Source organism: Rhinatrema bivittatum, chromosome 2, assembly GCF_901001135.1.
Source record: "Rhinatrema bivittatum chromosome 2, aRhiBiv1.1, whole genome shotgun sequence".
NCBI lineage: Eukaryota > Metazoa > Chordata > Amphibia > Gymnophiona > Rhinatrematidae > Rhinatrema > Rhinatrema bivittatum.
This window is the reverse complement of record NC_042616.1, coordinates 487,138,544-487,152,570: the sequence shown is the minus strand read 5'-3', so window position 1 is coordinate 487,152,570 and position 14,027 is coordinate 487,138,544. Positions and strand designations below refer to the sequence as shown.

General features: G+C 43.4%; 1 protein-coding gene and 1 long non-coding RNA gene across 2 annotated transcripts in view; one reads left to right on the top strand and one right to left on the bottom strand.

Moving 5' to 3' along the window:
- Nucleotides 1-10,799, bottom strand: part of LOC115085035 — a 52,974-nt gene extending 42,175 nt beyond the window's left edge. Inside the window, exon 1 of the long non-coding RNA XR_003854697.1 lies at nt 10,667-10,799. This is a non-coding gene — a long non-coding RNA (uncharacterized LOC115085035). The remainder of the gene's footprint in view (nt 1-10,666) is intronic.
- The window catches only part of SLC22A23 (solute carrier family 22 member 23), a 344,725-nt gene that overhangs the window by 113,906 nt on the left and 216,792 nt on the right, over nt 1-14,027 (top strand). The window contains exons 2-3 of the mRNA XM_029590553.1: nt 2,848-2,951; nt 10,691-10,845. Coding sequence (XP_029446413.1) covers nt 2,848-2,951; nt 10,691-10,845 — 259 coding nt within the window. The remainder of the gene's footprint in view (nt 1-2,847; nt 2,952-10,690; nt 10,846-14,027) is intronic.

Here is a 14,027-nt window from a genome sequence, read left to right as displayed (position 1 = left end):
ATCGCCTTGGTTTACAGTAAACATTAACCGCTCGTAGGCCGTACATAGAACAAAAGAAAACAAGAACAGTAGGAAACTTAGCTCGCAGGCCGTATAAATAACAGAGGAAAAACAAGAGCTGGCACAAACTGGTACAACGGGTACAATTGGTGCAACTGCTTGGGAGAAAATATTAGAACTGGTACAGTTAATTATCCTGCTTCATTCTGGTAGAATGAGTGACCACTTCAATAAGAGCATTGCTGAGGAAAAATTCTGTTTGACTAAAAGAAATTTGCACAAGTGGACCTGGGGTAACCCTTTGCCTGCTAGTATGGCCGCAGGCGATTCCACCCCCACCACCACCACACCACCAATCTCGTCATTCCTAGGGCTGTCCCCATCATTGCAACAACCCTAAATCAGTGCAGCAAAACCATCCCACCTGTGACAGAAAAAGCCTTGCAAAGCAAGAGGAAGGCAAGCAGTCTCCCTAGCACTTGTTAGAAAGAACAAAAAAAAAAAAAAAGGGGAGAGAGAACACAGTATCTGGGTCTTGCTGCCCACTTCTGGGGTGGGAAGAAAAATGAGGGAGGCATCCAGTTCCTTTTTGTAGCTAGGTTAGTGATCACGAAGACCTACGTAGAGAGTCCTGAATGTTTTTCTTGTAATCCCCTCAACCAATTTATGGAGGAGGGGGACGCAGAAAACTATGTAAAAATAAAATTGAAATAAATCTAGTCCTCCTTCTCCCAGGAAGCTTGGAGGGTGCCAGTCACAGCAATGAGACGCTGCAAGACTCTTGCTTATTTAATAGGCACGGCTGGTGCTGTTAGGACAAGTGACACATCTGTCAGCATTATAATTTTGATGCTGAAGAGAAAGATAATTCAAATGGTAGGGAAGGGAATAGTACATCTAATAATAAGAGGGAGAAAAGACGGGAAGGAAAGGCTATCGGCAGTGCCAGGCAAGACAAAAATAGTGTGCTGCTTCTTGATTGCTGAAGATTTTCATGACCTTTCACTTGGAAAGCCCCTCAGTCCCCTTCCCCCATTTCTGCTTGTGTGATGGGGTCTGCAGTTAAGAAGGACTCTAGACTGGGTGCCATGAGTGATTCTGATAAGCAAATGCAACGAAGAAATATCTATTATTACTGTATATTCAGCCTTGTTGGATATAAATATAGCACATAAGCGTTGCTTGATGAAACTATGGCGGAATGGCTATGAGAAATAAATACAAGTATCACAGGTTCCCATTTTGAAAAATGCTTTAGTCACATTTAGATGACAGAAAATTATAATTTTACGAGAAATACAGTATAAATTTGGTAAATGGATGGAGATATATAGATATATATTGGAGATAAGGCATTTAAGGTATATTTAGTTGACTCCGGTATTTGCATCTGATGCTTTCTGGTCATGCAGTTCAAGAAATTCTAGCAGAAAATGCAATATTTAGCACCCTTTAGGAAACTGAAACTCCAAAACTGCAGCTATCTGCTCAAATGTGTTCCTTTGACTTATCTTCTCTGAATAAGGGGCAGGGAAGGGAAAACAAAAAAGGAAACCGTTTTGGAGAGAGGCATTTCTGATTGCAAGGAAGTCTGTTACGAAAGTGAGTGCAAGAGAGAGTTCCCTGCCTAATACGTTGGAAATTGCACTTTTACATTCCTTGAAGTCCATGGAATAGGGACCTTCATTTTCAGTTTGTATTTTATTTTCCACCAGAATTTATCAGTGTTTATTACAATAGAACAAATCTGATATTTACCTGGAAAATGACAGGTCAGTTTTCTCACTGATTTATCCCAATTTTGTTCTTGTTGTAATACACACTGAAAAATTCCTGGGTATATAATAAAAACTGACAATGAAGGTTCCCAAATAACCAAATCTATTGAATAAACACACTCTCACTCTCACTCAGTAGTCTGGGAAAATTATATAAGTTCACTAGCTCCAAAAAAAAAGAAGTGCCTTCCTTAAATATTGAATAGATCAGGATAGTAGGGTCTCGAGGTGAATTATCGGGGCATTAATGAAATCTTCATGCACAGAGGGGCAGTGGGTAGCCTTTTTGGTTTGGGGAGGGGGTGGGACGAGTCATCCAAGCTCTGCCCTCTTTCCATCTCATTCCTCTGTCCCCCTGCCCCTCTACTGGCAGGCCCAGAGTTAGGCATAGGCAACTGCCTAGGACACCATATATTGAAGGCACCAAATACCTGGGCCAAAGAAGAGCCTGCCTTTACTTGCTTTATGGCAGGGTGCCAGCACATCTTCAAAGGTGCGCCAGAGTAGCACTTAGCCCATGGGCTCTAAAATCTAACCCTCCCCACCAGTCAGTGTCGCGCTCTCTCTCGCTCTTCCCCCCCCCCCCCAACCTGGCTCCGCACACTCTCCTCTCCCCCCTCCATTGATCAGTGGTAGGAGGAGAAGAATGGTGGGGGCTCAAGGTGTCCTCGTTGTTCCTGGAGCTGCAGAAGTGGGAGGGCGTGGCCGATGCATGAACTAGTACCCCACCTCCTCCTCCTGCTGCCTCGATCTCCCGCAGCGACTCTGTGGGAAGCACCAGATTTTGGCTGTGCTGTGGCCCATCCCATCCCAGCGCCTGTGCATAAAATTGCTTGTAAATATTCGAAAGCCAGGGGGACACTGTTTGCGCTGTTCAATTTGGCGATTTGTTTTTCTTTTGTGGAGGGGATGGTGGAGAGGTTTAAAATTAAGTGTCGAGAGTGTTCATGCAGCAAAGATTTCTGAATATATGGATTATCTGTTAAGTATGAGTGTATTTTGTTTATGTAGAGCTAATTAAAATGTGAACACTGTGTTTAAGAACGTACATTTTTTTTTTTTCTTGTAGTGGGATCTTGTTTGTGATTCTGCTTGGAAAGTCCACATAGCCAAATTCTCTCTAATTGTTGGACTAATAATTGGTTACCTGGTCCTGGGATGCATTGCTGACTGGTAAGTTTGCTGTTTTTGTTTGTCTGTTTTTTAAAGCATTTTTTTCATGGGGAATATTCAGTTTTTTTTCACATGTAATTTGGCTGTCGGTGCAGCTGCAGATACCATTGTCAGTTTAGTATGCACAGTTAATTATTTCTGGAGCGTGTACCACCTCAGGCATCCACTGTGGTGTATGCAGGGTCATCGATGATATAAACTGGGAGTGCTAATTACAGTTCAGTAATGTTAATGAGGTCAGTAGCTCTCAACTGGGGGTTACAGTGAAAGGGTATCTGTGGGTGTGCAAGATTAGGGAGTCCAAAGCGCAGGAGGCAAGCATCTGCTCCTGCTGTCTTTTCTCCCCAGCGCTGGGCTGCTTCATGTTGTACAGGGACTGCCGCGCAGGATGGACAAGCCTAGAGGGGGAAAACGGGGAATGTCTGGTATTGTAGCAAATTAAGGTAAGGGAGCAGTATTGAGCTTCAAAACGCATTAGCCAGTGATCATGTCCGGTTCCTCGCACAGACTGACTGGAGCCATACTGGCAGCATGCAGAATGCAGCGGGCCTACTTTCTTTTGGTACACGTGGATGGTGACCTTCACAGCTATAGGTCCCTGAGCACAGGAGCTGCTTACTTGAATCAGCCTTTTTGAGATTGTTCCACTATGCATGTCAAACAAGTTTCAAACCAACAAAATGTTTTCATTTATTTTATTTGACAAAAGTGCAATCCACAAAAGCAACGGAGGATGAAGCCTAACCTGTAGTCAAGTGGAGACCAGAATCAAACACAGTAGAAGGCAACCAAAGAAAGGGTGGCAGTGTGTTTGAACCTAACAGGGTGAGGCTAAGTAGGGGGAGAGGAGGGTGGGGCTGGGGAAGCAAAGAGAAGATTTAGGTGACAAATAATTGATTTAGCAGTTTGTTTCCATACAGTTTTTTGCATTTTTATAATAGAACTTTTTTTTTTTTTCTATTATGGAAGACGTTTCATAGAAACAGAAAAAAAAACCTGTATGGCCCATCTAGTCTGCCCATGCATCTGATTTATCTAGCCCTTACAATTCCCATCCCTCGGTGATCCGCTGTATTTATCCCATGAATTCAGATACCATTTCTGCCTCCACCACCTACACTAGGAAGCTGCTCCGTGTATCCAGTACTCTCTCTGTAGACAAATATGTCCTAAGATTACCCCTGTGTCTACCCCCTTTCGACCCATTGCACCCCCCTCGTTCTAGTCTCCTTTCCATTGAAAAAAGGCTCACTTTCTGTGCAAGGAAACCTTTAAGATATTTGAATGTCTCTATCTTATCTTATCCTTCCTCTAGGGCAGGGGTCGGGAACCCATGGCTCGCGAGCCAGATATGGCTCTTTTGAGGGCTGCATCTGGCTCGCAGACAAGTGTCGCCACACTTCGCGGTTCCCCGCTGACCCAGCTGCTCCCCGGTCCTCCGCCGCCCGGGCTTAAAATGCTGTCAGCCCGGGCGGAACGCGGCGGGACAGCTGGAGTCAGCGGCACCGGCGTGCTCTCTTCTCCTCCTCCCCCCCCTGCGGCCCGGAAGAGGAAGTGGTGAGCATCGGGTGCCTGCGCGGAAGAAGAGACCACGCTAGTGTGGTCTCTTCTTCCCGCGCAGGCACCCGATGCTCTCCACTTCCTCTTCCGGGCCGCGGGGGGGGGGGGGGGAGGAGGAGGAGAGAGCACGCCGGCAGCGGCACGACTGGAGTCAGCCGGGTGCCAGCACTGGAGTCATCGGGTGCCTGCGCGGGAGTCTTCCCGCGCAGGCACCCGATGCTCACCACTTCCTCTTCCGGGCCGCGGGAAGAAGAGAGCACGCCGGTGCTGAGCGGCACCGGCGTGCTCTCTTCTTCCCGCGGCCCGGAAGAGGAAGTGGTGAGCATCGGGTGCCTGCGCGAGAAGAAGAGGCCACGCTTGTGGGAAGAAGACTGCAGCGCGGCTCGGAGGAAAATGAAGAGTTTCAACCGCGGCCGATGGGATTCCGCCTCCGCGAGGGCTGAAAATGAAGGAGGTTAGTGTTGGGAGGAGGCTGCTGCTGCCGCGAGTGGTGGGGGTGGGGGAGAGAGAGAGTGAATGAGCGAGCAAGCGTGTGTGTTGAGATCCTGTGTGTGTGAGTGAGATTGCATGTATGTGAATGATTGAGAGCCTGTGTATGTGAAAGAGAGTATGTCTGTGATTGAGAGCCTGCCTGTGAGAGAGAGAGCATGAATGTAAGTTTACCATTGGGAACCTGTATGTGTAAGTTTGTGATTGAAAACCTGTTTGTGTGAAAGAGTATGTGTGTATGATTGAGATCCTTTGTGTGTGAGAGAAATCATGTGTATGTATGATTAAGAGCCTGTGTGTATAAGTAAGAGAGAGATCATGTGTGTCTGTGTGTGATTGAGAGCTGGTTTAGGTGATGGAGCATGTGAGTATGTGATTGAGAGCCTGTGTTTAAATGAGAGAGAGAGACCATGTGTGTCTGTGTGTGATTGAGAGCTGATTTAGGTGAGGGAGCATGTGAGTATGTGATTGAGAGCCTGTGTGTAAATGAGAGAAAGAGGACATGTTTGTAAGCATGTGAATGAGAGTCTGTGTGTGAGAGAAAAAGACAGCATGTATTTATGTGATTGAAAGCCTGTGTGTGTGTGTAAGCGTGAAAAGATAGACAGCATGTGTGTAAATGTGTAATTAAGAGCCTATATAAGTGAGTGAGAAAAAACATGTGTATATGTGAGTACTGAGAGCATGTGTGTATAGGTGTGTCATTGAGAGCCAGTGTGAGAGAGAGCGCTGGTATGTGACTGAGAGAGGAGAAAGTTCCAAGCAAACCACCCCACCTCCTGCTAATTCAGAACAATCTCAGGACACCTGGATATCAAACGTTCCCAGGTATGCAGAGCAAAAAAATTTTTGTATCCTTATTTTTCATTACTGGATCTTTGTGTCTGCTATTTTGAAATATTTTGTTGGTATCTGGAAATGTTTTATATGAGTTTTAATTATTGGATATTCCTCTCATCAGCTGTTTCGAAATATGTTCTTTTTGTTAGTACAGTTTTACTGCTGATGATTTTATATTTCTTGATTTGTTTTATAAGGATGGGTGATGTTTCTTTTTTCCTTTGTTACACTGCATACAGAGACTCTGGCTTGTTGCAGTTTCCAATTCAGTTTTTTCTGCATGCTTCTTGTTATGCGTTTTGGTCTCTTTATTCTATGTTAGGTGAGGGACAGCACGTGATTCAGGTGAGGTTTTCTGCTGGCGTGTTGTTTCTGTGTAGGACTCTATAGCAGCCTGACTTGGTCCGTTTTTCTAATAGGAGATGTATTGGTGTCTTAAGGCCTGGTGTAATATTTTCAGAGACTTATTGTACATTAAAAGTGGGATCTTACATAAAATGCACACATTTACTTGTATTTAGTTTTAAACATATTGTATAGCTCTCATGGAATTACATTTTAAAATATGTGGCGTTTATGGCTCTCTCAGCCAAAAAGGTTCCTGACCCCTGCTCTAGGGTATACATGTTTAGATCTTTAGGTCTGTCCCCATGCCCTTTAGAACAAAGACCACTGAGCATTTTCGTAGCCACCCTCTGCATGACTCCATCCTGTTTATATCCTTTTGAAGGTGCGGTCTGCAGAACTGTACACAGCATTCCAAGTGGGGTCTTAATAGGGCCCTATACAGGGGCAATATCGCCTCCCTTCTGCTGACCATTCCTCTCCCTATGCTACCAAGAATCTTTCTGGCTTTTGATTTTGCTTTATCCACCTGTTTGGCCACTTTAAGATCATCAGATATAATTACCCCCCAGATCCTGCTCTTCCTTTGTGTTTAGAAGAAGTTCACCTCCAATACAGTACCTTTTCCTTGAGTTACCCTCGCGTAGACCTCTTTGTGTCGGTCTACAACCACAAAGTAGACAACTTCTGCTCTCTCATTCGCAGTCACCACTCGCAACCAAGAGATGCCTTCGCCCTCTCCTGGGCCAGCGGTCTCCTTTATGCGTACCCTCCACTTCCTCTCATTTCAAAGACTCTCGTGAAGCTCCAGCAGGACAAGGGATTAATGATTCTGATAGCTCCCCGCTGGCCACACCAGGTGTGGTTTCCAATCCTCCAGGACCTATCAGTACGCTGACACATTCCTCTGGGGAAGGATCCCCTTCTAATCACTCAGAACGAAGGGCGTCTGCGACACCTCAACCTCCAAGCTCTTGTCTCTGACGGCCTGGATGTTGAAAGGTTAATACTCCAACCTTTTAACCTTTCTGAGTCTGTATCCCGAGTCCTGGTGGCTTCACGAAAGCCTTCAACGAGAAGGTCTTATTGCTCTAAATGGAAGAGGTTTACGGTCTAGTGCACTTCCATGTATATAGACCCATTCTCTTGTTCCACTGCGAGGTTCCTGGACGACCTCTGACACCTGTCAGAGTTAGGCCTAAAAACTTCCTCTATCAGGGTGTATGTTAGTGCAGTGTCTGCGTACCATAAGGGTATAGGTAATGTTTCCATTTCCACGCAACCCTTAGTATCACGTTTCATGAGAGGCTTGCTCCATTTAAAACCTCCACTGCGCCCTCCTGCCCCTACTTGGGACCTTAACATGGTTTTGGGATGGCTCATGAAACCTCCGTTTGAGCCTCTCCACTCCTGTGATCTCCGCTATCTCACCTGGAAGGTAGTTTTTCTTCTGGCGATCACATCTGCTCGCAGAGTTAGTGAATTACAGTTACCTACCCGCCTTACACTAAAATTCTGCATGACCGGGTAGTGCTCCGCACTCACCCTAAATTTTAGCCAAAGGTAGTGTCGGAATTTCATATTAACCAATCTATTATCCCACCTACCTTTTTCCCCAGGCCCCATTCGAACCCAGGAGAACAGGCTCTGCATTCCTTGGACTGCAAATGTGCCTTAGCCTTCTATCTGGACCGCACATCGGCCCATAGGAAATCCACCCAATTGTTTGTTTCTTTTGATACCATTAAATTGGGAAATCCTGTGGCAAAGCAGACCCTCTCCTCCTGGTTGGCAAAATGCATTTCTTTTTGCTACCAGCAAGCAGGCATTCTGCTACAAGACCGTGTAAAAGCACACTCGGTCAGGGCCATGGCGACATCAGTAGCGCACCTCCGTTCAGTGCCGCTTGCTGATATTTGTAAGGCTGCTACCTGGAGTTCCCTCCATACTTTTGCAGCCCATTATTGCTTAGATAAGGCTGGCACACATGATTCCATCTTTGGCCAGTCCATTCTACGCAACTTGTTTTCAGTTTAACTTCCCAACATCCTTCCACCGTTAAACTGAAAACAAGTTGCGTTGAATGTTACAGGTAAGCAACTCTGCTTTCCTAGGGAAGAGGGGCATGTGGGGGAGAGGATGTGATGGTGCAAACTGAAGCAGAAGGCAAGTAAGGTGGCTAGATGTTGGGAGCAGTGGAAGAGAAAATGCTGCTGTTAACCATGGACTGCTGCTTGAAGGGAGGGAGCCAAGAATCCAGGCCTAGACTTGTTGAGGGTAGTGCAAGGAAGAACAAGGTTTTCTGAATTGCAAAATGTCTTTAAAACTATTGGCAGAAACCTAGAGCACACAGGCATCAAACGTTTGAAGCAAGAGCCAGATAAAGAAAGTTGCTGATTCATAATAAAGCAGCAACTTTGTACTGATGAGGATTCCAGACAGTGTCCTACTGTGGTACACATTAGGTAAAACTGTGAGAGAACAGCATTAAAAATGAATGAGGACAATGTCTGTTTATTCATGTACTGGACTTGTAAAAAAAAAATATATATATATACTTTTTTTTTTTTTTTTTTACTGTAAAACCCATTGCTATAGTCGATGCCAGCAGTAATATGGTTTATGCTGCTGTGGCAAAAGTGACATTTGGAGGTTGTCATCCAGACATGGAAGAGCTCTGTCATGTTTAACTCACAAGCATTTCCTTGGGGTATGCATAGTTTTAAAAAAAACCACACAGAAAAAGAAACTAGCTCTGTCATAGCTGGAGCAGAAAAAAAGATGTCAAATGATGCAGTGTAAGTGCAGGCAAGCGAGACTTTTGCTCAAGTATGCAGCAGAGGAGCGATGCTTCTGTAGGAGCACACAGGCAAGAGATTGTGTGGGTCATATTTTTTTCTATAATCTTTTTCTTTTCAGCTGTAGATTTGATATTTTTATATTACATTTAACTAATTTAATTCAACACCAGATCTTTTATACCACCTTTCCAATTAAGACTGTTCAAGTTTGCAGTCTAAAATGAATACTTTGTACATGTAACACAAACAAACAAAAAATTTCTAGAAACTACATAATGATAGAATGTGCTAATACAATAGGAGGAGGTTTGAACAAGTTGCTGTGGAGCCTCTAATGAGTTGCTGGATTTCCTGGATGCCACAGTTCAGACATTGCTTTAGAATTTCTGCAACCCGGATGTTTCTAAGCACCCGTTTTGCGACGAGCTAACCCTTAATGACAGCCATGCGGGTGTGATAATTCTACAGAACCAGATCGGGAAAAGTCCAAGGAGGGAAATTGTATTTCTGGGTCTTTAAGATACTTGATGCCCCTAGGAAATATTCCGTGTGTGGCACACTGACTGGAGTCTGACATTTTATATCTGATCTCTGTCCTGCTCGCAGTCCTCAGAGGGGAATTGTTTCTCGGCACGGTCTTTCATCACAGTGACACTGAGGCATGTAATATGATTTTCTTTAATTGCTATCTCGCAGGCCTGAATCCTATCTCTTTACGGAAGTTATTTCTCCAAGCACACATGCAAAAATTGGCCTGGGTTCAAGTTGTTTGACTATTTTTAAATTGAGTTGACTTCTTTTATCTCAATTTCTCCCTTGGTGCTCATTTAACATTTCTGTTCTGAATAGCTTTTTGCCCTTCGTCTTGAATTCAGCATGGTTGCTTGTATGATTCTTGGTTGTATGTATTTATGTATTTAACTTTTTAAAAATAACCGATCGCATTTTTTGTGCTGGCAGTTTCCTCCGGCTCTTTTGCGCTTCCAGCTCAGCTGGAACTGTCCAGTGTCGGGCTGCGGTGCCATGAGCCTTAATTTGCAGCCACTTGCTGTATTTTCTCTAGCTCAGTCATTGCGGTAACTTGCACTTGACCAGGAGCCACAGATCACAGTTTTCATTTAACCTGACAGGCCCTTAGGGGTCACTGTTGAGCAACGCCTGGGGAACCCTTTCCACCCCCAGGGCCTGTGAATGGCCAGCCCAGGAAGCCAAAGCCCAGGGCTTCTGCAAGGCAGTGCACAGCACTTGCTGCTGAGCCGCTGGCCTGATTCTGTGGGGTTTTTTTTAAGGAATATTATGGAAGAGATCTGTCATGTGATGTCAAAAGGTTAGTGCTGCAGATGTCAGTGATGTCAGTGTGGGAGGCTAGGACAATCCTCCCCTGTGTAGGATGGTTAAGAAAAGAGCAGGTTGAATGCAGCATGCAAGGCTGACATCGATCGGTCTATAAGATTTTGTCATAGTATTAAATCCAATTGTCCTCTTTAAAAAAAAAAAAAAAAAAAAAAAAAAAAAAAAAAATTCCAACTTTTATTTTACCATGCATAAATGACCATGCTGTGGTCTCCCAGCCTCTAGAGATTAAAATTATGCTTTTAATTTATGGGATTGATTATTTTTTTCCTGTATACTTGTAATGGGCTTATAATTAATGCTGAAACCCCGCTTTGCACTCCTCACCTCCTCTTCTTTCTCTGTCCTTAGGGTTGGCCGGCGGCTAGTCCTCCTCTTTTCCATCGTCTTCATTCTGATATTTGGACTCAGCGTGGCCCTCTCGGTGAATGTCACGATGTTCAGCACACTCAGGTTCTTTGAAGGGTTTTGCCTGGCTGGAATAATCCTGTCTCTGTATGCACTGCGTAAGTATTCCCTTCATAACTATTTATTAACCTGATGCGTTCCTTGCCGCTGGTTTCATTTTGGCTCCTGTCTTATACTGTTCTCTCTGTGAGCCTGAGTTGTTCTCAGAGTTGTAATGTACATCTTGTTCCTTCCTCGGGGGCCCAAAACATGGGTTTGTTTTGTGCATCCCATGACCGGGAATGAACCTCACTTGTAAATCAAAGCATGCTGGATACAATTTGTTGTTCAGGTTTACTGCTGGTGCTCTTCTTGAGACTTGCCTAGTGCCATACAGAAGCACCTCCTGGAGTTTCACAGGATGTAATGTGTACAGGCAGCATATTCGGTCTGGGTCCCGTATTCCTTTCAAATGATTCTTAATCGTTTCCCAACCCTCTCCTGAAGGCTCACCCTGCCAGTCGGGGGGGGGGGGGGGGGGTTCTGGATTGCCACAATGAATATGCATGAGAGAGATTTGCATGCCCTGCATCTCCAGTGTATGCAATCTATCTCATGCATATTCATTATGGATATCCTGGTAACCCGACCGGCTGGGGTGTGCCTCCAGGAGAGGGTTGGGAAACACTGCCTTAACGTAGTGGCTCTTGCCTACAAGGGGGGAGATAGAGCTTTTGTCCTGTGAAAGAAAAGGAAGCAGAGTGCCCTGGGGTCCATGACAGCGCTGCACATGCAGCCTCGGTCTGGAAACCTGGAAAGGAGCTTGCTGATGGGAGGTGCTTAAAAATCAGACTAAAACCAGTTCGTCACGGCCTGGCTTCCCTACGTCTTCACTCACCTTTTAAAAGTTTATCGCCCCGCTCGTACTTTGAGATCCTCATTCAAGAATTTGTTGGAAATGCCTTCTGCTCGACAAATTTGCTTGGAAGAATCGAGAGAATTTTCTCTGTTGCTGGCCCTTATCTGTGGAACTTTCTGCCTGACTTAGTGAAGAATAAGTCTGTTTTACTTAATTTTTGTAAGAACTTGAAAGCATAATTTTTCTAGCAGGCATTTCAGTAGTGATAAGATATCTATTATGTTTTCCAGTATGATGTCACCATTAGACTGATTTTAGCCCTTCGGTGGAGAAGATTAATGTCAAGATACAAAGTTAGGTTTTTATTTCAATGTATTTATTGATTTAACATCTTCTTATAAATCATTTAAAGCTGATTGGGTTTATAATCCTTTCTTAGGTATATGTTTGTTATGCCCATATGAGCAGTTTTAATGGCGGTCTTTGTAACTGTTGTAGTATTTGTGTTTAAGTACTTGTATGTATTTTTTTTTTGTAGTATTGTGGTTTGTTGGAATATTGTGCCTGTTTGATATTGATTTTATTTATGTGGTTATACATTTGAATTTATAACATTTTATTGGTTCAGTGTGTTAATTGTACCCTGCCTAGTGCTGTAGAAAGGTGGGCTATACATTTTTCAAATACATTTTTACCTTAAAAAAACATTTCATTTAATTTAATTAAAAAAAAGGGGCTCTTGCTAGGGGACCTATTTCTCTTTCTTTAAGGAAAAAGGACCCCCATATATGCTGTAGTCACTTTTTTCAGAAAAAGTCATATTAGAAGGGTCCTCTTTTTCCTATAGAAAGTTTCTTCTTGCATCAAGAAAATGTTTATTGCTGATCTGACAAGTTTCTTCACAACTCAGTTTTAAAACAAAAAAAATGTTTTATTGTTTTTTAAATATGAAAAGGCAATTTTTAATGGCCTCCTTAGGGTCACCTTTTTATTAGTAGAGCAGGAAGTGCACTTTGAAGAAGTCATGGTTTGTCCATTGCTGCAGGTTTACTTATGTCAAAAGTTAATTCTGCTGCAAAACCCTGCAGATGTTGTCCTTCAGCTGTATGTCATCCCACACAATGACTGCTTTGGAGGAAGGAAATGTTAACAATTGTTAGCTTGATGAAAAGCAAGTTGAGCACTTGAAATGGGGCCCTCTTGGCAATTTTCACAGGAGGAGGACTGTTTGATATTGTGCCATTGAAGATGGTGGTGTGGCTACACTGCCTTCCTATGTGGATCAATCAGCACAGATCTCCATTTACTATACATCCATCTCTGGCAACCTCTTCCTAGTTTGCTATGTTGGTATTTGTGTTCTTCAAGTTCCTTTTTAAAATGTTCTTACAGCACCTTTGACCTTTTTGTTTCATGTTCCTTATTCGTAAGCTCACACTATAAAGGAAAATCTTTGGGTGCTGTTGCTCAGGCATATGGAGAACATGAGCTGTCCATCTCAGCTGCCTTAACACTGCCAGCTCTTCTCGTGTTCAGGGTTTAGAACTCGATCCTAATTTATAAAAGCTGTTTGGGGTTTTTTAACTGCAGACTTCTGAGCTTTTTACAGTGTTGCCTATGTAGGGTTATTGCTTCAACAAAACACCATGTACAGCATGGAAACTATTTTTGTTTGTGAGACCAGACCTCCTATATTATGTGTGAGAACTTATTTTGTGTGTATATATTCTCACTTCTCCAAGGGTATACAATACCCATTACTACATGATTAGCATCGTATGTAGTATTGTTTAACCATTTATAATCATTGGTCTTGGTTTCATTAATTTTTTAGAACTGGGTTGTTTTTTTTTTTTTAAATTTGTATTTTTTTTAGTAACACTTATCATTCCACGTTGAGCGATTAAATGCTGAAGGAACGATCATATGTTCTGCCCACCCACACGGCTCGTGTTTCTTAAATGCTTCATCAGGGGCGATATATTATTTATTTTAATTCTGCATAAAAAAGAACATTTGTTTTAACATGCTGGCTTTTTAATACAACATTTAAGTCACCCAGCATACATATGCGCCAAACGTTTCGCTGTCGCTCGTTCACATCTTTTAGCATTTCCAGTGAAATCCTCCATCTTGATTTTACCGGGGCTGTTTTTAAACCAGCCTTCGGATGTCACAGCAGCCAATGATCGATCTCTCAAACCAAACAACAACCAATAGTAAAATTACACTTTTATGATGTCAAATTAGAGTTCTCCAATCCACCGCGTCATTCATACCAGACGGACTTTCTGCAGATAAATTAAATATCCATTTTTGCTTGCAGTAATTTAACTGTGTTAGGTTCTGAGCATGGCGGCGACATTCAATCACTTGATCTAATACAGTCCATTGTAAATGCTGAAACATATGAGAACATTGTTTTACCATTGGGGCTTCCAT